The sequence below is a fragment of the Oryctolagus cuniculus genome, chromosome 1, assembly GCF_964237555.1.
Source record: "Oryctolagus cuniculus chromosome 1, mOryCun1.1, whole genome shotgun sequence".
Classification (NCBI taxonomy): domain Eukaryota; kingdom Metazoa; phylum Chordata; class Mammalia; order Lagomorpha; family Leporidae; genus Oryctolagus; species Oryctolagus cuniculus.
In genome coordinates this window covers 228,731,892-228,756,244 of record NC_091432.1, presented here as the reverse complement: position 1 = coordinate 228,756,244, position 24,353 = coordinate 228,731,892, and the positions used below count along the sequence as shown (strand labels likewise).

The following is a 24,353-nucleotide window of genomic DNA, read 5'->3' as shown; positions in this document are numbered from 1 at the left end:
CTATTACCAGATGCACAAGAGGCAACTTAATCCACTGTGCCACAAGACCTGCCCTGGCACATAAATTTCTTAACATTATATTTTTCTATAACAGTATGTAAGATACAATGTTTAACCTATATTATATTCCCTTATTTCTGTATTTTGCATTTATTTCTTGATTAATCTTGCCAGAAGTCTGTCTTATGATTGGGCCAGCTGACCCTCAGTGTCAGTGTAGTTAAAAGTCATGCCCATTCATTTACAAATTGTAGATGCTCCAGTGGCGGAACTGAGTAGTTGTGACAAAGAGTATAAGACAGGCTGGGGCAGCGCTGTAGCGCAGTAGGTTAATCCTCTGCCTGCGGTTCCAGCATCCCATATGGGCACTGGTTCGAGTCCCAGCTGTTCCACTTCCGATCTAGCTCTCTGTTATGGCCTGGGAAAGCAGTAGAGGATGGCCCTAAAGCTTGGGCTCCTGCACCAGTGTGGGAGACCCGGAAGAAGCTCCTGGCTCCTGGCTTCGAATCAGCCCAGCTCCGGCAGTTGTAATCATTTGGGGAGTGAATCAATGGATGGAAGACTTCTCTCTTTCTACCTCTGCCTCTCTGTAACTCTGCCTTTCAAATAAATTAGTTAATTAAAAAAGAAAAAGACAGGCTCTTTACATAAAAAGGTTGCAATACCTGAACTATTTCATTAATCCTTTGAAAGAAAAAGCCTTTGATTTCACCTGAAATTTTTATTCTTTATTTTCTTCCTATTTAAATTTGCTTCATTTTTTTCCTAATTTTCTGAATTGAATGCTTAGTTCATTTCTAAAATAGTTATTTTCTGATAAATGTATTTGTAACTATTTTTCTCAAGAATTTTATTATAGTTCAGTTCTAACTATTTCAGAATATACTTTATGATTTTTTACTGTAGTAAAATATATATAACATAAAATTTACCACTTTAATAATTTCTAAGTTTACAATTCACTGTGATTAAGTATACTCACATTGTTGTACAACCATTGTCACTCTCCATCTCCAGAAATTTTCTATCGTCCCGAACTGAAATTCTACCTTCATTAAAACAGTAACTCCCCCTTCTTACTCCTAGTCCCTGGCATCCACCATTCTGATTTTTGTCTATGCATTTGAGTACTCTAGGTACCTCAGAAAGGGGGAATCATACAATATTTGTCCTTTTCTGTCTGTCTTGTTTCACCTAGCACAGTATTTGTAGTGTTTCTATTTTAGCATGTGTCAGAATTTCATTCCCTTTGGAGGCTGAGTAATAGCCCGTTGTGTGTGTGTAGCACCTCTTGTTTACCCACTTATCCACTGATAAGCACTTGGGTTGTTTGTGCCTTTTGGTATTATAAACACTGCTCCTGTGAACAGTAGCGCACGAAGCTTTTGTGTGGATCTGTGTTTTTTCTCCTGGGTGTACACTAAGTAGTAGGACACTATGTCTTGGGGTAACTCTGCTTAACTTTCTGAGGACCTCTTTCTTAAGCACTGTCTCTAAATTGATATTTAGGTGGATGTTTTCTGAGCTCAAAAAAATTTTAAAAATTGTTGCTAGTTCTGGCTCTCCCACTACTAAAATGTGTGACCATGGACAAGTAACCTGACTGTTCTCTATGAAAATAGTAACCCTTTTCTCACAAAGCTGTTTTAGTTAAATCTTATGTTTGAATATATGTAAGAAACCTAAGCCTTAAAAATATCTGTTCCTTTGGTGTCTGTCTCTCCTTTACCAAGATACAGCCTTCCCTGTGTTTATGACTTAATAGTAAAGCTCCCAAAGTTAGGCTAATTCCGTAAACATGAAGGCTTTGTAAGAGAAATTGGTAAAGATAGCATGAGTCAGATAAAAATACCACCTTTGTGGGCCAGGTCCCAGGTCCTGCTCAGTACTGGACAGTGACTCCTTAAGGGCTGGCATGTTTATCCTGCTGTGCCAACCTCGTGCCCCAATACAGCACCAGGAGGTAGTCTAATGTAGTCAGATTTTGTGGAATGAATAAAACCTAAATTTGTGTTTTAAGCGGTAATCCCATTTTTTATAGATTTATTTTATTTATTTAAAAGAGTGACAAATCTCCTGTCTACTGGTTCACTCCCCAGAGGATCACAATGGCCAGGGATGGGTCAGGCTGAAGACAAGAGCCAGGAGCTTCATCCAGGTCTCACATGTTGGTATAGGGGCCCAAGGACTTGGGCCACCCTTTGCTGCTCTCCCAGGTGCATTAGCAGGGAGATGGATCAGAAGTGGAGCAGCCGGGACTCCAACCAGCACCCATATGGGATGCCAGCATTGCAGGTAGAGACTTAACCCACTATGCCACAGTGCCGACCCCAGTAATCCCACTTTGGAGAGACTGTTTGAAGGTCAAGAAGTTCTGTGTGAAGATGTTAACTGCGTTATTTTTAGACAGAATGGAAATTAAGGGCCCGTACAACAGACAAGTGGATCAGAAATTATGGAACACTCTTTGCGGAAATAATATAAGGTTTCAAGATGAAACTGGGACACAGAAGGAAATTTGAGGGGGAAAAATACAAAGTTTTACATTGTTTTATTAAAGCTATACACAAAGTTGAAAAGTCATCTGAAAAATGATTGGATGGGGCCAGTGCTGTGGTGTAGTGGATTAAGCCGCTGTCTACAGGTCCAGCATCCCATATGGGCATCTTTTTGAATCCTGATTGCCCTGCTTTCGATCCAGCTCCCTGCTAATGTACCTGGGAAAGCAGCAGAAGATGGCCCAAGTGCTTGGGCTACTGTACCCACATGGGAGACCTGGATGAAGCTCCTGGCTTTAGCCTGCTCCAGCCCTGGCCATTACAGCCATTTGGGGATTGAACTAGCAGATGGAAGATTCTCATTCATTCTCTCTCTCTTTCTCTCCCCCTCCCCATCCCCCTTAACTTTGACTTTCAAAAAATTAAATCTTTATAAAAATTAAAAATAAAATATAAATAAATTAGAAATGGCTAACTGAAAGACATTAGAATGCTAGTTTTTATAATATTAGACGTACAGGTATCTTTTTTCTCATTGGACATCTTGGCTGTGATGCACCTGTTTCATTATTTGGATTGATTTGCATTTTGAAGCCTGGGTTACTCCCTTCAGCGCCACTTGAACAGAAGGAATGCTCTGTCCCGCAGGTGAAGGACCTAGAGCTGACCCTGCAGGCCTCCCAGGAGAAGCTCCAGCAGAGCAGGGCCATCATGGCCGCCCAGGAAGCACAGATCCAGGAGCTGGTGAGTGGTTACTTCAGATGTTTTCCTTTGATGCCTTCCATCATCTGCCACCATCTCTGGACCTGACCTTAGAGAGGCAACAGCAGGCAGAGGGAGTCAAGACTTGCTGGGGCTAGGACTGTTACTGTGGCGCAGCAGGTTAAAGCCTTGCCCTAAAGCGCCGGCATCCCATATGGGTGCCGGTTCGAGTCCCGGCTGCTCCTCTTCCAATCCAGCTCTCTGCTATGGCCTGGGATAGCAGAAGATGGCCCAAGTCCTTGGGCCCCTGCACCCACGTGGGAGACCCAGAAGAAGCTTCTGGCTTCTGCCTTCAGATTGGCGCAGCTCCAGCCGTTGCAGCCAGCTGGGGAGTGAACCAGCAGATGGAAGACCTCTCTCTGTCTCTACCTCTCTCTGTAATTCTTTCAAATAAATAAAGTAAACCTTAAAAAAAAAAAAAAAGATTTCCTGGGGGCCCAAGTTCCCCAGGGAACTGGACTGACTGGCACTATCCACCTTACACTTGGCCTTCAAGCCCAGCCCAGCTCGAGGGCTGTTAGGGATGGTACCTCCAAAAACAGTCAAGCTCAGCTTGCATCAGAGGCATGGAGAACAGGTGTGTGGAGATGGCAGCGGCTTAGCCCCGGGTGGAGTGCTAAGTTAGAAGCCAGAGAAATAAAAGCAGCCAGCATTAATTTTATGCTTGCCCAGGCCAGGCATTGTGCTAAGGCTGTACACATGTTTGTAGTCAGTCCTTACAGCATAAGCAAGAGGCGTGTGCCATCATCGTCATTCAGTAGAGAAAGCCAGCGTGGGAGGACTGGGCCACCCAGAAGCATTGACAGTCTCCCAGGCAGTCGGTAGCAGGACCACCTTTTCCGAATAGCAGTGCCTGGCTTCACTGTGGAAGTGGTGGCACTGAGTAGCAGCAGCCGAAGCCTGTGACAGAGGATGGGCTTAGCCCGGTGCTGTCCCCACTCACCCCAAGGAATGATGGCATCCAGGCCTGCGCCACATTCCACCTCCCACGACAGGCCAAGGACCAGAAGCAGGAGACAGATCCTCAGCTACACCAGGGCCAGAGTTGTCAGGAAGGAGCCCAGTTTCTTTTCTTTTCTTTTCTTTTTAAAGATTCATTTATTTATTTGAAAGGCAAAGTGACAGGAAGATTCAGAGAAGAATGTTCCATCTGCTGGTTCACTGCCCAGATGGCTGCAACAGCTGGGGCTGGGTCTCCCACATGGGTACAGGGACCAAGGCACTTGGGCCATCTTCCACTGCTTTCTCAGGCCATCGCAGAGAGCTGAATTGGAAGTGGAGCAGCTAGAACTTGAACCCATGCCAGTATGGGATGCCTGCATTGCAGCCAGTGGCTTAACCTGCTCACCATAACGTTGGCCCCAGGGCAGACACCCATCTTTGGGTCATCAGAATAAGGCTGTCTCTGAAAACCATTGTCCCCATGACTGGCTGTCCTCTGGTATGCCTACAGGCCGCTGCAAGCCAGGAGAGCAGCCGCATGCAGCAGCAGGCCCTGGCCCTGGAGCAGCAGTACGCAGAGCGCACCCACGCCCTTGAGGCCCAGATCACTGCTCTGGAGCAAGCGCGGGCCGCTGACCAGACAGCTGCAGAGCATGGCATGGTGAGTGAAGAAAGAGTGCAGGGAGGCCCCGAGGGCACCAGGCCCCCGCACAGCTCCGTCTGCCCCAGGCTTGGCTGGTGTAACCTCGCTGGGCCTCCCTGCTTGTTAGAGCAGTGCTTACCTTCCAGTGAGCACCGAGAACTCCAGACAGATGCATTTTCTTTCTCCTTAGGCCCACAGAACTTCCTGTGCTTTGTGGCCATTGCTCTGAGTTCTGCCTTTTGTCTTTCTGAATTTCACATTGTTCCTCCCTAATGGCCTCTCCCTTTCCACGGTTGTGTCCTGACCCATGGTCTCAGAGGTCATGTTCCTCATTCCTTCTTGTGAGGAGTTTTTCAAGTGGTTCGCTCTTTCCCACCCTACTTGGCATTCTCTTCTCGCACCCCTGCAATAACAAGAAAAAAGGCCTTTCACAGGCACCATGTCAGAGAGCCAGGGCTGTGCAGAACACTGTGGACTGTGGTAGTTAAGGTCTTCCTTCTTCATATGTGTTTTTCTCAACTTGCAGAGAGAACTGAAGCAAGAAAATGCAGCCCTTAAAGAGAGCAGAAATGAGTGCGAGCGTTCTTTACAGCATCATCAGTTTGAACTAAAGAAGCTGAAGGTATTTGAGTGAATCAGTTTCACAGAAACGTTCCTGTCTTTTCAGTGCGTGTTTGGAATAGCCAAGTTGAAGTCCCATGAGCATTTGTTCAGTACTTCTTCCAGGCAGCTGCTTACACTCTCACCTCCTCGAGTCCTCTTGCATCCAGAACGAAGGGAAAAATCACGCCCATTTGGCAGGCAGTGTCATTGAGGTTCTGTGTAATTTAACCCAGGGTCCGTACTGAGTTAGAGGTGCTGCTGATCTGAAAGTCATGCTGTCCAAGCAGCCCTCTCTGGCTGGGTCTTCCAATAGACAAGTAAGACAGGGCCTTGAAGTTCATAAGGGGTGTGTGGGTGTGTGTGTGTGTGTGAGTGAGAGAGAGAGAGAGAGAGAGAGGGATCGGGTATAGGAATGAAGAAACAGGATTGGTGGCCTTCCCCTTCTGTGTACTAGAAGCTGTCTCCTTCATTCACTAGACTTACATAGATGGAGAGGAAAGAGAGATCCTCCCACAGTAGCCTTCCCAGCCAGCCAAGAGGGGCTTGGCTGGCAGGTGCTAGAAAACCTGTATGGTTTTTTTGTTTTTGGTGTTTTTTTGTTTTTGTTTTTGTTTTTGTTTTGTTTTTTGACAGGCAGAGTTAGACAGTGAGAGGGAGAGACAGAAAGGTCTTCCTTCCATTGGTTCATCCCCCAAATGGCCACTACAGCCGGCGCGCTGCGCCCATCTGAAGCCAGGAGCCAGGTGCTTATCCTGGTCTCCCATGGGGTGCAGGGCCCAAGCACTTGGGCCATCCTCCTCTGCCTTCCCGGGCCACAGCAGAGAGCTGGACTGGAAGAGGAGCAACCGGGACAGAATCCGGCGCCCCAACTGGGACTAGAACCCGGTGTGCCGGCACCGCAGGCGGAGGATTAGCCTAGTGAGCTGCGGTGCTGGCCTGTTTTTGTTTTTGTTTTAATTTACTGGAAAGGCAAAGGAAGAGAGAAGAGAAAAAGATCTCTCCCAAAATCCACAAGTGCCCACAACAGCCAGGGCTGGGCTAGACTAGACCAAAACCAACCATCTAGGAGCTCCGTCCAGGTCTCTCATGTGAGCAGCAGGAACCCAGGCGGTACTCAATCCCAGGCATTCCAATACAGGATGCAGGCATCCCAAGCAGCAGCTTACACTTCTGCATCACAGTGCCTGTCCCCTCCATACCCCCCCCCCCCTTTGTTACAGGTCTCCTGGTTCCCCAGGCCCCTTTCACAGCATCCTTGGATGATAGGTCACTATAGTGCTGACCCAGCTTGGTCCTGACATTATGATCTTACAGTCAGTCCTTTGGTATAGATCTCTGAGAACACCTGAGCTGGACACCTGCACCTTGGAAGCTTTCAGTAATAGTATCTGATGAGCTGCTGAGGCACTAACACAATCAGGCTGCATTGTGGAAAGTGTGAACTTCAAAGCCACGTGTTTTCTCATGCATTCCTGTAACAAATCTAAGTACCTGTAAGTGCCAGGCCCCACTGCAGGTGCTGGGATGCAGCAGTGAGTGAAGCAGGCAAATTTCCTCCCCTGTGGAACTGTGACTAGGACAGTAAACCAGTGTGGGTGGTAGGAAGTGCTGTGAAGAGCAGAAGCAAAGCGAGGGACCGAGGAGGGAGAGGACGCTTTCCAACTCATGGTCAAGGAAGCTTCTTGCGACATTCGAGCAAAAGATGTGAATAGTGGAAGAGACCAGCAAAGTGGATGGGTATTCAGGGAAGAATATTCTAGAAAATAATAATAACAGAATCACAAAGATAAAGGCTGTTAAAGAGGAAATTGGTCTGTTGGAATGACAGCACGAAAGCCAGTGTGACTTCAGCTTGGTGGCAGGAACAGGAAGGAGGAGGCGGGATTAGAACATACAAGAGGCCATTGCACAGATGTGGTGTAGAAGGTTTGTTTTTTTTGTTGCTGTGTGTGTGTGTGTGTGTTTTGTTTTGTTTTTGTTTTGTTTTGTTTTTGACAGGCAGAATGGACAGTGAGAGAGAGACAGAGAGAAAGGTCTTCCTTTGCCGTTGGTTCACCCTCCAATGGCCGCCACGGCTGACGCGCTGCGGCCGGTGCACTGCGCTGATCTGATGGCAGGAGCCAGGTGCTTCTCCTGGTCTCCCATGGGGTGCAGGGCCCAAGCACTTGGGCCATCCTCCACTGCACTCCCTGGCCACAACAGAGAGCTGGCCTGGAAGAGGGGCAACCAGGACAGAATCCGGCGCCCCGACCGGGACTAGAACCTGGTGTGCCGGCGCCGCAAGGCGGAGGATTAGCCTAGTGAGCCGCGGCGCCGGCCAGAAGGTTTGTTTTAAAAGGATTCTTCTGGCTCCATGTGGAGAATTTTCTGTAAGGGAGGCACAGACAGAAATAACAATCCTTTCAGGAGGCTTGGTAGTAATTCAGGCGAGAGGTGACTAGCATGGTAGCAGGGGATTGAGGAAGAAATACCAGATTCAGGATCTTTTGTAGAGATGGAGCTTTTAGGACTTGACACTGATGAAATAAGGAGATGAGAGGAAAAGGAGTTGGTGACAAGTCCTGGGTTTGGTGCCTGTGACTCAGGGTTTCTCAGTGTCAGCATTATTGACATGTGAGGCCGCATCAGTCTGTTGGGGGCGCTTTGCTGCTGCAGATGGACACTGCAGGCTGTTGAGGAACGCCTTGGTCTCCCCACTAGATGTCAGCAGCAGCCCTCACTGACAGCAGCCGAAAGTGTCTCTAGACATTGTGCAGTGTCTCAGGGAGAGGGGGCAGAAATCACAGCCAGCCGCTCAGGGCTAACCGGGTGACTGGGGCACATCTGGTAGTATGCTGGCTAGGAAGCCCAGAAGTCAGAGCAGTGCTTCAGGGGAGATAGCAATTCAGAGCTCATCGGATGACATTCACAGCTGAAGGACTCAGTGAAGGCCCAGGTCCCTGGGACGCTCAGGGGCTCAGAGGGAAGAGGCAGCAGAGCAGGCGCCGCAGGAGCTGCAGGGAGGGTAGCACCCGGAGCAGGAGAAGGCCGAGTCCTGCAGCGCGTCCTTGTCAGGTGCTGCTGACTGGCCAGGCAGCAGTCGGCCGTCGCACTGGCAGCCTTGACCAAGACTTGCTGTGGAGTAGTGGGGAAAGTTGACCAGACTAGGTTCAAGTGACACTAGAGGTATTCCCACTTCCAGTAAAGGCAGACTGGGCAGTGCAGACCGACTCAGGCCCTGAGGACTGCCAGAAAAGCTGGCCACAGTAGGAAAACATCTGCTTAAAAGCGTGGGCGAGCCTGCAGGGTACTGAAGAATGACTTGTCCTGTCTGGAGAGGGGAGCCCGGTGTGTGGAGCAGCTTTGGCTCTGAGGGAATTCACTAATCTCGAGAACCTGAGAACCTGAAAGGTTCCCTAAGCTTTTTACAGCTTCTCAGAGTTCAGAATAAAAGTTGGACTTTAAGCCACTCCCTTGGGTCCAGCCTGAGAGCGCCTTTAAGCTTTGGTTTGGAACAAAAGAGGACATGCAGGAGGAATGAGGGTGACCAGGGAGTAACCAGCACCACACCTGCCCGACTTTGCACTGAAGTAAGGATACAGGAATGGCCAGAAAAACCTCATGAGCCAATTTAGATTGAAGTAATCCTAGGTTATTAGTGTTCTTGGGAGGCTGAAAAGGCAAACAAAATCAAAGATACCTGGCAAACAAAAATACAAAGCAACAAGAACAGACAAACTCACAGGGGCTCAGATATGACAGTGCTTTACTGTGCTTAAGGAGAGAAAAGACAAAATTCTAAATTTCAGCAGGGATTTGGAAACTAATGAAAGCAGTTTTGAAAAAGAATTAAGTAGAATTTTAGAAATGAATTTGCTGAAATTAATACAGTAGATTGATAGATTGTGAAATAAATTAAGTAAATTATAGAAGGGCATAAGCAAACTTTGGATAATGGATATTTTTACTGTTGTAGTGATAGTTTTGTTGTAGGAATGTGTGTCCCAGTTTTTATTCGAAGTCCTTGCACCCATATGAGATAGGAATTCAAATCAGAGGCATAAATAAAATGTAAAAATCAGAGAATTTATTGACAGAGAGTAATATAAATTTAGGCACTAGGGTAGCTAACCCTACAAGGAGAGATACTTGCTGTGAGAGGGCCAGAGAGCTGCCGATGATGAGAAAGGGCAGAAGGCGAGAGGAGGGGCACTTCCACTTCCAGCAGTCTCCTTATGCAGTCGGCAGTGGTGCCCTAATTGAGTATACAAATAGGTAGAATGTGGGCGGGACTTTGTGTGCTTGAGGTTTTCTGGGGGCTTCATAGCATCTCCACGGGGAGTTTAGCTTGCACCTGTTGATCACGTTAGCTCCTTTTTCCCAGCCCTGGGAGAGATGCAGGTGCATCATGGTGAAGTGTGGACTGAATTGGTATGTAAGGAGTTAAAGTGCATGACTGTGAAACAGAAGTTGTGGGGAAATCTTCCAGCTCACTTTCCCTAACTCCCTGCCTGTTCCCCATATCAGTTTCAGCACAGTTCGTCAACTTGCATACCTTCAGTATACACTTTGTTGATCATCAGCTATAGCTTCATAAAGCTGTTTTAAAAAAATATATTTATTTATTTATTTATTTGAGAGAGAAGTCTTCCATCCACTGGTTCATTGCCCAAATGGCCACAATGGGCCAAGGTGGGCCAATCCAAAGCTGGTTCATTCCTCAAAAGCCCTTAGCCGCTGTGACTGGACCAGGCCAAAACCAGAAGCTAGGAACTCAGTCTGGGTTTCCTACATGGGTAGCGGTGACCCAAGCCCTTTGAGCAGTGAACTTCTGCCTCCCAGGGTGCACAGGAGCAGGAAGCTGGAAGTGGAGATAGAGTCAGGACTCAAAACCAGGCACTTCAGTATGAAATGTGTAGGCATTTGAGAGTCAGAGAGAGAGAGAGAGCAACAGACGTGGAGAGTTCCCCTCTGCTGGCTTGCTTTTGATAAGACAAAAATGGTTTTTGTAATCTCCAGACTGACTTCTAAAAAAGCAATAAAAGAGCGTATAACTTCCAGTCTTATAAAAAGGGGAAAGCAGAGTTTTGAAAAGTCAATTAAAAGGGCTGGTGCTGTGGCGTAGTAGGCTAAGCCTCCGCCTGCAGTGCCAGCATCCCATATGGGCACTGATTCATATCCTGGCTCTTCCTTTTCTGATTCAGTTCCCTGCTTCTGGCCTGGGAAAACAGTAAAAGATAGCCCAAGCGCTTAGCACCCTGTACCAATGTGGGAGACCTAAAAGAAGCTCCTGGCTCCTGGCTCCTGGCTCCTGGCTCCTGGCTTTGGATAGGCCCAGCTTAGGCTGTTGTGGCTATGTGGGGAGTGAACCAGCTGATGGAAGACATTTCTCTCTGTTTCTCCCTCTCTGTAATTCTACCTCTCAAATCAATAAATGTATAAAATCTTTTATTAAAAAGTTAATTGAGAATAGAAAGTAAGGTTTAAAAAATGAAATATAGGGTTGGGCATTGAATAAAATATAGGTGGCTGTACCTGGAATTAAATCTCACCTTTGCTTCTGATCCAGCTCCCTGCTAAGGTATATCCTGGGAGGTATCAGGTGATGACTCCAAGTACTTAGACGAGTTCCTGGCTCCTTACTTTGCCCTGGCCCATCCCTGGCTGTTACCAGCATCTGGGCAGCAAACCAGCAGATAGAAGATCTCTTCCTCTCTCTGTCTTTCCCTCTGTCCCATCATTCTCCCTTTCAAATAAATGAATAATTAGAAATTAAAGAAGGAACAAAAAAGTAACTCAAAGGTACCTTTTAATTCCATTTTCCACAAACTTTTGAAGTACCTTCATATATCCTTTTCACATATACATAGAATGTTTGGAAAAATTGCCCATAGAGCAAGTCTCAAGAAATTTCAAAGGATTGAAGTGCTATTAAATTACATTCTCTGACCACAGTGCAGTTAAGCTAAAAATCAGTAATAAAAATATAAAAGCCTGTTTTTTGCAATTAAGAAACAGAATTCATGAGGTGAGTGTGTGGCTCAGCTGTTAAGTCACCTCTTGGGATGCCCACATCCCATATTGGAGTACCTCTTTCAAATTCCAACTGCTCTGCTTCCAGTCTAGCTTCCTGCTAGTGTATACCGGGTGATGGCTCAAGTAGTTAGGTCCCTGCCACCCATCTGGAAGACTCAGATTAAGTTCTGGACTCCTGGGTTTTGGGTTGGCCCAGACCTGGCTGTGCTAGGCATTTGGAGAATGACCAGCAGATGGAAGACCTCTCTCTTACCTGTCTCTCTAACATCTTGTTTTAGCCCCACTAGAGTCCATGCAGATTTCTGGCTTCTAGAACTGTGAGATAATAAATTTCTGTTTTAAGTCAGGTCGAAGTAATTTGTTACAGCAACAGTAGGAAACTATTATACTGACAAAAGAAACAGAAAATCCAACCCCTGCAGTGTCATACATGGTCCAGTCAGAAGGTAGGAACTGCAGGTATTTCAGAATATATGATTAAAAAAAAACCAACTTCTGAAAACATTGATTTTATATGTTTGAAAAGCAGAGGGACAGACAGATATCACACATCTCCTGGTTTACTCCCTGAAAGTCTGCAGCAGCCAGGACTGGGCCAAGCTGAAGCCAGGAGCCAGTTAACTCAATCCAGGTCTTCCACATGGGTGGTAGGAACCCAAATACTTGAGCCATCACCTGCTGCCTGGCAGGGTATACATTCCTGGGAAGCTGGCATCAGGTACGGAGCCAGGACTTGAACCCAGGCCCTCTAAAATGGGATTCAGGCATCCCAAATAGCAGCTTAACCCCTGCAAGAAGTACCCAGCCAAGAACAGGTATTCTAATGTGAAGTTTTCAGCTGGTCCCAGAACAGTGACGTCAGGAAGGCGGCATGGCAGGAAGCTTCCAAATGCAGGACTACGGGAACACAGTGAAGAAATTGGAATTACTAAATTTGGGAATGAGAAACAGAGCTCCACAGACTTGACACAGACCTGGCACTGGTGAGCGTGTTCGGGATGAGCCAGTGAATGGGTTTGGCTCCACATGGATGTAGCAGCTGCTTCAGGAAAACATGGCTGCTGCCAGAGGAGTGCTGAAGTGACGTTCACCGATGCCGCAGGAAGCCGGCAGGAGGGGCAGGGCGTGTTCTCTCCCACCCTCGCCCTCACGTCTCCGTCCAGCTCCACTTCACCTGCACCTGCAGAAAGAGAGCGGATACGGTTTGCGAAGTCCTGAGCCCTGCTTTACCGAGTACAGACCAAGAGGCACTGACTCAGAAGCCAGCACAACAGACTTTAAATGTGTGGCTAATTGTCAAATGTTTGGAGAATTTTCCTTGATATTTGGAGTTCAGTACCATTTTGGTCAGACAGTACTCTGAATTGTTTCAATTCATTTTTTTTTAAGATTTATTTATTTTGGCCGGCGCCGTGGCTCACTAGGCTAATTCACCGCCTGCGGTGCCGGCACCCTGGGTTCTAGTCCCGGTTGGGGCGCCGGTTCTGTCCCGGTTGCTCCTCTTCCAGGCCAGCTCTCTGCTGTGGCCCAGGAGGGCAGTGGAGGATGGCCCAAGTGCTTGGGCCCTGCACCCCATGGGAGACCAGGATAAGCACCTGGCTCCTGGCTTCGGATCAGCGCAGCGCTGGCCATGGCGGCCATCTGGAGGGTGAACCAACGAAGGAAGACCTTTCTCTCTCTGTCTCTCTCTCTCACTATCTAACTCTGCCTGTCAAAAAAAAAAAAAAAAAAAAAAGATTTATTTATTTTATTTGAAAGCCAGAGTCACAGAAAGGGAGAGAGACTGAGAGAGGGACCTTCCATCTGCTGGTTCACTCCCCTAAGTGGCCATAATGGTCAGGGCTGGAGCAGGCCAAAGCCAGGACCCAGGAGCTTCATTCAGGTCTCCCGTTGAAGTACAGGGGCATAAGGACTTGGGTCATCTTCCGCTGCTTTCCCAGGCCATTAGCAGGGAGCTGGATTGGAAGTGGAGCTGCTGATACTCAAATTGGCACCCATATGGAATGCTGGCATCACAGGCTCAACCTGTTACACCACAACGCCAAACCCCCTACCCCCCCAGTTCTTTTATTGACGGATTTTATGACCCAGCCTGTAGTGTGTCTTGATCAATATTTCATTGCACTTGAAAACAATATTTGTCCTCTGCTGATAGGTATTTTGTAAATGCCAACTAGGTCAAATTGGTTGATAGTATTATTCAAACCTTCTGCATATTCTGTGTGTGTGTGTGTGTGTGTGCACGCTTGTTCTGTCAGTTACTGAGAGGAATGTGCTAAGTCAGCTACGATCATGGCTTTGTCTCTCCTTTTTTTTTTTTTTTTTTTTTTTTTTTTTTTTGACAGGCAGAGTGGACAGTGAGAGAGAGACAGAGAGAAAGGTCTTCCTTTGCCGTTGGTTCACCCTCCAATGGCCGCCGCGGCCGGCGCGCTGCGGCCTGCGCACCGCGCTGATCCGATGGCAGGAGCCAGGAGCCAGGTGCTTTTCCTGGTCTCCCATGGGGTGCAGGGCCCAAGCACCTGGGCCATCCTCCACTGCACTCCCTGGCCACAGCAGAGAGCTGGCCTGGAAGAGGGGCAACCGGGACAGAATCCGGCGCCCCGACCGGGACTAGAACCCGGTGTGCCGGCGCCGCTAGGCGGAGGATTAGCCTAGTGAGCCGCAGCACCGGCCCTTGTCTCTCCTTTAGTTCTGTCAGTCTTTGCCTCATGTATTTTGAAGCACTGTAATTAGGTGCATATGTATTTAGAATAGTTTTATCCATATTTCTCAAAACAGATGTTCTGTGAGCTCCTGCCAGGCGCATCCCTAAGTGAGAGAGCTGCTGTGTGCAGGTGGCCTGCAGCTCATGCAAAGTATAGGCCATGCTTTCTGCTGAGCAGATCTGGCCTGGAGCCTTCCACCTCGGTCCCAGGGGTCTTAGGGAGCTCTGTGGCACCAGCACAGTCTTATTTATTTTTTTAAGATTTATTTTATTTATTTGAAAAGCAGAGTTACAGAGAGGATTGACAGAGATCTTCCATCCATTGATTCACTCCTCAGATGGCTGCAACAACCAGCACTGAAAGTCAGGAGCCCAGAACTCCATTCGGGTCTCCCTCGTTTGTGGCAGGGGTCCAAGTACTTGACCATCTTCCACTGCCTTCCCAGGTGCACAAGCATTAAGCTGGGTAGGAAGTGAGCAGCCAGGGTTGGTACTCTGATGAGGGATCCAGCATTGCAGGCTTCAGCTTAACCTGTGCCACAGTGCTAGGATGCAGCAGACTTAGAGACACATATGTCCTGTCCCCTGTGCCAGCCTAGTCCCTCACTGGCTGATTTTTATTGTTTGAGAAAGAGAGAGAGGCAAACAGAGAGAGGTCTGCCATGTACTGGTTCCCCCTTCAAATGCCCACAACAGCCAGGAGGCAGGAACTCAATCCACGTGCCCCTGGTGGGTAGCAGAGACTCATTGCTTGATCCATCACTGCTCTCTCCCAGGGTCTGCATTAGCCTGAGGCTGGAATCGGGAGCCAGCGCCAGGTGTCAAACCTGGGTTTTCCGATGTGGGATGCAGGTGTCTTAACCACTAAGCCAAAGGCCCACTTCTATACTGGCTGATTCTTGGGGGTTCGGAGTGGAAGCTGGTAAGCCCTGACCTCAAGAGGATTTCTCTGGGACCAAACATGACTGGATTAGAAGCAGCAAGTGCAGTTCTCCAGGATGGAGCTGACATGAGTCTGCTTCCCACCCTAGACACCAGGCCCCAGACACCAGACACCAGCTTCGGTCTGGTCCAGTCCCAGCTGTTGTGGCCATCTATGGAGTGAACCAGCATATGGAAGATTCTGTCTCCTCTCTCTGTCATTTGGCCTTTCAGATAGATAGGTAGCTAATGGTTAATAAGATAAAAAAAAAAAAAAAAAAAAAAAAAAAGATTTATTTATTTGAAAGTCAGAGTTACACAGAGAAAGAAGGAGAGGCTGAGAGAGAGAGAGAGAGAGAGAGAGAGAGAGAGGTCTTCCATCCACTGATTCATTCCCCAATTGGCTGCAACGGCTGGAGCTGTGCCGATCCGAAGCCAGGAGCCAGGAGCCTCTTCCGGGTCTCCCACGCGGGTGCAGGGGCCCAAGCACTTGAGCCATCTTCTACTGCTTTCCCAGTCCATGATAGAGAGCTGGATCAGAAGTGGAGCAGCTGGGACTCAAACCAGCACCCATATGGGATGCCAGTTCCACAGGTGGAGGATGAACCTCTGTGCCACAGCACCGGCCCCAAGATAAACTTTAACAACAGGAAAAAAAGATGAGATGCTGTGATGAGCCAGGTCTAAGTCACATTCCGCAAAATCAGGGTATCAGTATCGCAGCGCTGCCAGACCATGTGCAATTTCAGGGCAGGAGTCAGGACCAAGAACAATGAGGCTCTTACCAAAAAGAGAGAGGGGTTCTGGGTGGAGAGGCCACACACATCACCACATTCAATCCAGGGCTTCTCTGTGAGCAGTGTCCAGCACCTGAGAAATCAGACGTCCGGGTGCTGGCGCTGCAGCATGGCCTCAGCATGCTGGAGGATGACCGTGTGTTTGTCCTGGAGGCAGTCCTGTGCCCGGCAGAAGGCCAGTGAGGCAGCCCTGTTCCTGGTCGAGACCGCTCGGGCCAGGGGCTCTGGTATCCAAAGGTTCTGCCTCTGAGGTTGGACTGCCACTGACTTTCAGTGTGGCTGTGCCACTTCCTAGCTCTAGGACCTTGGGCAAATCACTTAACCTTTCAGAACCTCTGTGTTCTCTCCTATGAAATGGGCTAATTCTTATGAGTTAGTGACATTCGGCCCTATGAAAAGTCAATGAGTGCTTATTTCCCTGTGACCCAGCTGTCCCGGGCCAGCTTCCTGTTCTCATGGGCCTACGTCTCTCCCCTTGGCCTTGGCCTGGGTACTGGCTAGTGTGCTCACAGGAAGCTGACCCTCAGTGGTGTGCCCTTTGCCAAGAAGCTGGAAGGCTGTCCGGAGGACACAGGTGCCTTCGAGCCTAGCAGGCAGCCATGGCATCTTGGGCCGCGGGAAGGGTTTCCTGTAACCCTGCAAGGCTGCGTGTGAGGTTGCGGCTAAAAGGGTGTCACCTGGTGTGGGGCTGTCTCTCCTACCTCTCTTCTGGATTGTAGGAAGAATGGAGCCAAAGAGAGATTGTGAGTGTGGCCATGGCCCAAGCCCTGGAGGAGGTGCGGAAGCAAAGGGAAGAGTTCCAGCAACAGGTGGGCCCTGTTTGAGGCAAGGTGGGGGTCCAGGCCTGCCCCCAGGGGACTGACTTGGAGCGCCCCCTTCTGGTCAGAGCAGCGGTTCACGTGGACCCGGTCTGGACCACAGGCAGCTGTGGTGCCCCGTGCTCTAGGAGGTGGGGGGGGACCTGCTCCAGGAGGCGGGGGTGGGGGGGGCAGGAGGGGACTGCTCTAAAGAAGCTGCACCACATGGGACGCCCTCTGCTGCCTTGGGGTCCGGTGTTAGATGCTCCCTGTGGGACAGGCCATGTCACCGACCTCCTGCACTCTCCTGCCGTAAGGGGGCCAGCGCTGCCCACAGACCACGAAGGCTTCACATAAGTGGGCTGAGCTCCAGCAGGAAGTGTGGGAAGAGTCTTCCTGGATGGTAGGCCTAGCGTCTGGCCTCACAGCTCCTGGTTACCTGGCTCCGGGCTTTGCTAAGTCTTTCACAGATCTGAGTCAGAGTAGCCTCTGAAAAGGATAAGCACACCTTCTGGAATGCTGCCCTGAGCGACTCGGTCTGAAACGCCCGCCGGGTGTGGGGTGTGTGGCAGGCTGTGACGCAGTGTCGGAAGTCTGGGCAGCTGGCCGCTGGTTGGCCCGCTGTGGGCCAGGGGACAATGAGGTGTTCATCCCTGTGCTAGGGAGAACGGACTTGGGCACATGTACAGGAGCAGGGGTTAGCTTGCCTGCGGCCTTCCAGGAGGCTTTCGGGGGCCCTGGGTGATGGATGGGCAGAGCTTGCTGGCAGGGAGCTGGGATCCAGGACACAGGCTTTCCCTCACCCCGCTTCCTCCAAGGCCGCCCACCTGACAGCTCTGATGGACGAGAAGGAGCAGAGTCTGCAGGAGAAAACCGAGGAGCTGCTGCAGAAGGAGCAGGATCTTCTGGCACTGGAGAAAGGTGAGAGGCAGCCCCTGGCCAGGCCGGCGTGCCCGCCTGAGCTGGCCCCAGCGCACCCCGCGGGAGAGCCCTGGGCTCACGCTGCACGCCTGCCTCCGCCCACCCTAGGCCAGGAGTCTGCGCTGCTGCAGCTGCACCAGCTGCAGAGTGAGCTGGAGGCCCTGCGGAGCCTGAGGGCAGAGGAAGCTGCGGCCCGCGAGGACCTGCTGGGGCTGCAGGGCCAGGAGCCCCGCGAACTGCGCGTAAGTCCCAGCCGGACCACTGCGTGTGGCAGCAGGGTGCAGGGCTGGTATTGTCCGTGGGCATGGGCCTTCGCCATAGTTTACCTGTGGTTCCGAGCCAGCTGCCTGTCCCCGCGCGCCAGGCCACACCTGTGAGATGAGCCTGCTCCTCTCCCCACTCACCTGCAGCTGAGCTTCAGTATTGCCGTCCTGCCTCTCAACCAGCCATCCCCACCCTTTAGGTGAGCGTGAAAGCCACGCAAGACCCTGCATACCAGCTTGCAGCCACCGAAGGAACGCCAAATGGTGAGGTGGGGGCTGTGGAGCTAGGGCAGTTGCAGAAGGAGAAGCAGGACTTGGAGCAGCAACTCGCCGAGAAGAACAAGGTGAGGGCACCTGTGCCTTGGCGGTGGGTCTCATTCTCTTCCTGGCCTGGGGCTGGAATCCTCGGGCCACTCTCAGGGTTTTGTTGGTGCCCCGGCACCTCTTGGGAAGTCTTACTTCTTTGGTCCAAAGAGCTTCCATCTTCTTCCATCTGTGCTCCCCTCGCCCCCTTGAGATACTATCCAGAGCCCAAGCCTGGCTCTGCTGTCCCTGCCGGGCTCTAGGGCCACTCGTCTGTCCTCTGTACTTTCTGCTGCTGGGAGTGGCAGCACTGATCCTTGCTTTTAAGGGTTTGTGTTTGGTGGGAGAAGAGGATGAAACAAAGGAGTCTGTTACTGCTGGGTCAGCTTTGTGGTACCTGGTAAAGACTCAGTGACTCACTGCCCCCAGCCTCTGCACCTGTCACCTCAGGCCTCATTGGATCCTGTTGTTTGTGAATCTTAGTGTGCTGGCTGGTCGGTGCTCTGGACAGAAATAATTCTCCCAAATTGTGTGCATTTTTTTCTAGATCTTTAACAAAAGAAAAAACTCTCCCCCCCCCCCCCCGTGTGACATACAAAGTACACACAGAAATGTGTTCAAAACAAATGCATGGTTCCGTGAGGTAATAAAAAGCAAACACGCATGCAGCTACATGGACACCAGGTGGGACACCGCCTGTATCCCAGATGCCCAGCCCCCACGCCCCTCGCCGTCCCCTCAGGCACCAGGACCCTGACTTCTGTGGCAGCGACTGCCGCGCTTCCTCCCCCGGGCTGAGCACTGCAGCCGCCTTCTGAATGCTCGAGTCTTCAGCCCGGCCTCTTGGGGAGCTTCACGTGCCCCCGCCATGATCCGTCTGTCAGACCGACGTCCTCGCCATGCCTGGGGCCTGCCTGCCTCCCTCCACAGCTTGGATCCCCTCGCCTGTCCCCTAGCCTCTGCCTCACCGACACACTCTGTTCTCTCCCACACTGTCCTGGCCAAACCTCAACTCTGGTTAAATCACTCCTGCTCCGCACCTGTAGCCAAAGTACAGCTGGGGGGTGCCCCGTCGCGCAGGCCGGTCTCTCGAGCCTCAGGACTGCTGTGCCCAGTGCAGTGCTGGCCTGCCCAGCACTCCTGCCGCTCTCAGGGCCCTTCCTCTGCACCGCCCTTCACCATGGCTTCACAGCTTGCTGGCTTTTCTGTTTTTTAAGATTTATTTTTTTGTTTATTTGAAAGTTGGAGCTACATAGAAGGAAAGACAGAAAGATTTTTCATCTGCTAGCTCACTCCCCAGATGGCTACAAGGACCAGGGCTGGGCCAGGTGGAAGCCAGGAGCCAGGAGCTTCTTCCAGGTCTCCCACATGAGTAGCAGAGGATCAAACACTTGGGTCATCTTCCACTGCTTTCCCAGGCCATTCTGAACCAGGAGTTGGATCTGAAGTAGAGCAACCAGGACACGAACTGGTGACCATAAGGAACGCTGGTGTCGCAAGTGGTGCTTTTACCTCCTACGCCACAGCGCTGGCCCCTAAATACAGATTTTAAAAATGACATACTGAGTGTATTTCTTGTTTTAATATTTATTTATTCATTTGAAAGGCAGAATTACAAAGAGAGAGAGAGAAAGCCAAAGCCTGCAGCACTAGCATCCTATTTGTGCGCCTTTTCAAGTCCCGGCTGCTCCACTTCTAATCCAGCTCTTTGTTAATGCACCTGGGAAAGCGGTAGAAGATGGCCCAAGTGCTTGAGCCTCTGCACGCACATGGGAGACCTGGAAAAATTTCTGGCACCTGGCTTCAGATCAGCCCAGCTCCAGCTATTGTAACCATTTAGGGAGTGAACCAGTAGATGGAAGATCTCTGTCTCGCTGTAACTCTGCATTTCGAATAAACAAATGTTTGTAAAGTTATAAAAAGTTCTTATTTATTTGAGGACAGATATATCCCATCTACTGGTTTACTCCCAAGTGTTCGCAATAGCTAGGACTGGCCCAGACCAGAGCCGGGAGGCCAGAACTCCATTAGGGTCTCCCTTATGAGCGGCAAGGACCCAAATACTTCAGCTGTCTCCACTGCCTGCCAGGGTGCACAGTTTCAGGAAGCTGGAATCGGGAGCCAGAGCTGAGATGCTCGGATGCAGGCGGCTCAAGCAGTGGTCAGCTGCGGCACCGTGTGCCCACCCCAGAGCTTCATTTCTGCGTGGCTTCTCTCTTCCTCTGCTCCCGCCTCTTCTGTCCTCGCTCTCCGCTGATGCCCCGCTCGCTCCACTACAAGACAGCTGTCACTTCCCGTGCCCTGGGCCTTCCTGTTACTGTGGTGCCCCTCCATCCACCTCTCGGGGCACCCCTTCCTCACCCACTCGGCATCACTCCGCCCTTCTCTGCCTTGGCTGCGCCATCGCCATCGTTTGTGCTGATGCAGGCCATCTTGGAGAAGCACTTGTCTCCCAGCCCCCTGCCGCCGCCGGATTCCTCCGCCACCCTCCGGGACAAGCCTGCGGGACACCTGTGACTGTGCCCTGGACGTTTCCACTCTTCCCATGCTCGCTTCCCCCCCAGGCCACGTTTCCAAAGTCCGAAAGTCCACTGCTGATTCTCCTTCTGCCTGGCCTAAGCTGAGGGTCGGCCTCCCCCCACTGTGTCTCCAGCCTCTTCCTCGCAGGCTGCCCGCCGCCGTGAGATCTCACCCACGCCCCACGCTGCTGCGTCCCCTCTGCCTGCCTCTAGCCCAAGTGGCTGTGCGCACTGAGACTCCTGCCTCTCTGGGTGTCTTAACAAGCATCCAACCTTGAACATCTGAAGCCAAACGTCGGCTTCGCCAGGCCGCCTAGCCGCTCTGTGCTGCCATCTAGCCTATCTCATGGTGAAGCCTGGGCCGCATCCACCTACATCCGCATCAGCAGCAAATCCTTTGGCTCTGCCTTCAAACTAGAGCCAGAATCTACTGCTTCTCATCGCCACTGCCTATCCTCCTCCTCTCTCCTCCAGAAGATAGCCTTGAACTTCTGCTCCCCCTCACTCCTCTGTCCCAGAAGTCCAAGTGCTTGCAGCGGCCTGCGAAGCATCACCTTTCAGCGCATGCCCTCTGTCTGCATCGCCCCCAGCCACGTGGGCCTCAGGGCCTCGCCCTTGCTGAGCTTTCTGTCTGGAAGACGCTCTGATGGCTCTTGCTCTTCCCTCCCCCTTCCGTCCGTGCTTCTCCCCTGTGTTGTTTCAGCAGCGAGGCAGGCTTCTGCCCCCGAACCCTCACCACAGAGCTCCCTAACTCCTAGTGTCTTTCTCTCACTCCTCTTAGCACCTTCTGATGGTCTGTGTGGTTTTTCACTCATTCTTTTCCCTCTTGAGAGCTGAAATTTTGTCTTGTTTTGTTTACTGCTGTTTCTCCAGCCTCTAACATAGCACCAGGCACATAATAGGACTTTATAGTAATTATTAGAGAAATTGATGGACCAAAAATGTAAGAGAATGCGTAACATGAAATAGTGAATGTATTTTTTAAAAAAGATTTATTTATTTATTTGAAAGTCAGAGTTAGAGAGAGAGAGAGAGGTCTTCTATCTGCTGGTTCACTCCCCAGTTGGCCCCAGTGGCTGGAGCTGTGTGGATCTAAAGCCAGGAGCCAGGAGCTTCTTCCACATCTTCCCACGTGGGTACAGGGGCCCAAGGACTTGGGCCATCTTCCACTGCTTTCCCAGGACACAGCAGAGAGCTAGATCAGAAGTGGAGCAGCTGGGACTCGAACTCATGCCCATATGGGATGCCGGCACTGCAGGCAGCAGCTTTACATGCTATGCCACAGCACCGGCCCTGTAAATGTATTTTTTTTAAAGATGCATTTATTTATTTGAAAGCAGAGTTATGGAGAGAGAGAGAGAGGGAGAGACAGAGTGACAGATCTTCCATCCATGGTTCATTCCCCAAATGACCACAATGGCTGGGGCTGGGCGGGTCTGAAGCCAGGAACCTGGAGCTTCTTCCAGGTCTCCCAATTGGTTGGAGGGGCCCAAGCATTTGGGCTGTCCTCTGCTGCTTTTCCAGGCACATCAGCAGGGAGATAGATCAGAAGTGGAGCAGCTGGGACTTGAACTGGTACCACAAGTGGCAGCTTTACCTGCTACGCTACAGCACTGGCCCTGTAAATGTACTTTTAAGGGGAGGTCCAGCCTCATAGTCAACCAGGAGAATACAAGTTGAAACCACACTGAGCCGTTTTATAAAATTGTATAAAATTGGCCATGTTGCAGGTCATTTAAAATGCTCAGAAAGGGCCGGCACTGCAGCTCACTAGGCTAATCCTCCGCCTGCGGCGCCAGCACCCCGGGTTCTAGTCCCGGTCGGGACGCCAGATTCTGTCCCAGTTGCCCCTCTTCCAGGCCAGCTCTCTGCTGTGGCCCGGGAAGGCAGTGGAGGATGGCCCAGTCCTTGGGCCCTGCACCTGCATGGGAGACCAGGAGAAGCACCTGGCTCCTAGCTTCGGATCGGCGCGGTGCGCCAGCTGCAGCGGCCATTGGAGGGTGAACCAACGGCAAAGGAAGACCTTTCTCTCTGTCTCTCTCTCTCACTGTCCACTCTGCCTGTCCAAAAAAAAAAAAAAAAAATGAAAAAATGCTCAGAAAGGGAGGAGCTAGACACATTTCACAGTCCTCTGACTGAGGACCTCACTCCCCAGGAGAAGCGGGGCTATCTCTCTCTCTCGCTCTCTCTCGCTCTCTCTCTCTTAAAGATTTATTTATTTGAAAGGCCGAGTTAGAGACAGAGAAAAATCTTCTATTCTCTAGTTCACTCCCCAAAGGACTGCAGCAGCTGGAGCTGTGCCAGCCAGGAGCTTCTTCCTGGTCTCCCATCTGAGTGCAGGGTCCCAAGTACTTGGGTCATCTTTAGCTGCTTTCCCCGGCACACCAGCAGGGAGCTGGATCAGAAGTCCCAGCCACTCCACTGGCACTGCAGGTGGTAGCTTTACCTGCTACACCACAGCAGCAGCCCTGGCTATGTCTCTTGGGGAGCCAAAGCAAACTCCAGCTTTTCCTTGAAATGAAAACTCGGGGGCCAGCGTTGTGGTCCAGCAGGGTAAACTGCCACCTGTGCCTCCAGCGTCCCAGCTGCTCCACTTCTGGTCCAGCTCCCTGTTAATGCACCTGGGAAAACAGCAGAAGATGGTCCAAGTCCCTGGGCCCCTGCTCCAACGTGGGAGACCCAGATGGAGTTCCTGGCTCCTGGCTTCAGCCTGGTCCAGCCCCAGCTGTTGCAGCCTTTTGAGAAATGAACCACTGGATGGATGATCTGTCTTTCCCTCTCTTTCTGTTTGCCTTTCAAATAAATCAATCTTTTAAAAGATAAATAAAAAAAAGAAATGAAAGCCAATGTTGGTGGCTTGTGCAGAAAAACCATGATCTTTCACACTGTTCATAATAAGCATTGGGGCCGGTGCTGTGGCACAGCCAGTAAAGCCGCCACCTGCAGTGCCAGCATCCCATATGGGCGCTGGTTCAAGACCCAGTTGCTCTGCTTCCGATCCAGCTCTCTGCTATGGCCTGGGAAAGCAGTAGAAAATGGCCCAAGTGCCCTCCCCCTCCCTCTACCCTGTTCCTACTCCTCCCCCTACCCCTCTGTGTAACTCTGACTTTCAAGTAAATAAATAGATCTTTAAAAAATAATAATAAGCATTGCATTTGGAAAGGCAACAGAATGTGGCTCAAGTCCCTGGGCCCCTGCCACCAACATGGGAGCCCCAGATGGAACTCTAGGCTCGTGGCTTTGGCCTGACCCAGACCTGGGTATTGTATCTGGGGAGTGAACTGGTGGACGGAATGTATCTCCCTCTCAGTCACTTTGCCTGTCAAATAAATGATTTAATAAAAAGTAAGTATTGCACATGCCTGTGGTGTCTGAGGAGAACCACAGTGACGGTGGGAGCCGTGAATCTGGCCTTGTGCCCTCCTTCACCTAACACAAGTGCGAAGGAGCGGTTGTAGCGGTGCTGGCAGGGGCCTGAGGACTGAGCGCCCAGGACGCCGCCGGCAGTAGGCGTGGCACGCAGTGTTGAGCACATAGGACAGCCCCACAGCAGCAGGCACGTGGCTGAGGCTGCTGAGCGCGGGCCTGGTGCAGACCCCTCCCGGGTGGGAGGGGACAGAGCCGTGCAGGACGGCCTCTAACCACGGCCTTGTGGGGGCGGGGCT

At 50.8% G+C, this 24,353-nt stretch overlaps 1 protein-coding gene across 11 annotated transcripts in view; it reads left to right on the top strand.

The window, feature by feature from the left end:
• GOLGA1 (golgin A1) overlaps window positions 1-24,353 on the top strand; it is a 68,386-nt gene that overhangs the window by 40,611 nt on the left and 3,422 nt on the right. For 10 of the 11 annotated variants that reach the window (XR_519568.4, XM_070056808.1, XM_008273324.4 and 7 more), the window contains 7 exons: window positions 3,147-3,242; window positions 4,714-4,863; window positions 5,372-5,467; window positions 16,605-16,694; window positions 17,501-17,603; window positions 17,712-17,845; window positions 18,067-18,210. Coding sequence is in view for 10 of the 11 variants with exons in the window: in XM_070056808.1 (XP_069912909.1) it covers window positions 3,147-3,242; window positions 4,714-4,863; window positions 5,372-5,467; window positions 16,605-16,694; window positions 17,501-17,603; window positions 17,712-17,845; window positions 18,067-18,210 (813 nt within the window). In the remaining variant the exon portion in view is untranslated. The remainder of the gene's footprint in view (window positions 1-3,146; window positions 3,243-4,713; window positions 4,864-5,371; window positions 5,468-16,604; window positions 16,695-17,500; window positions 17,604-17,711; window positions 17,846-18,066; window positions 18,211-24,353) is intronic. The other variant, XM_070056810.1, reaches the window with a different exon arrangement.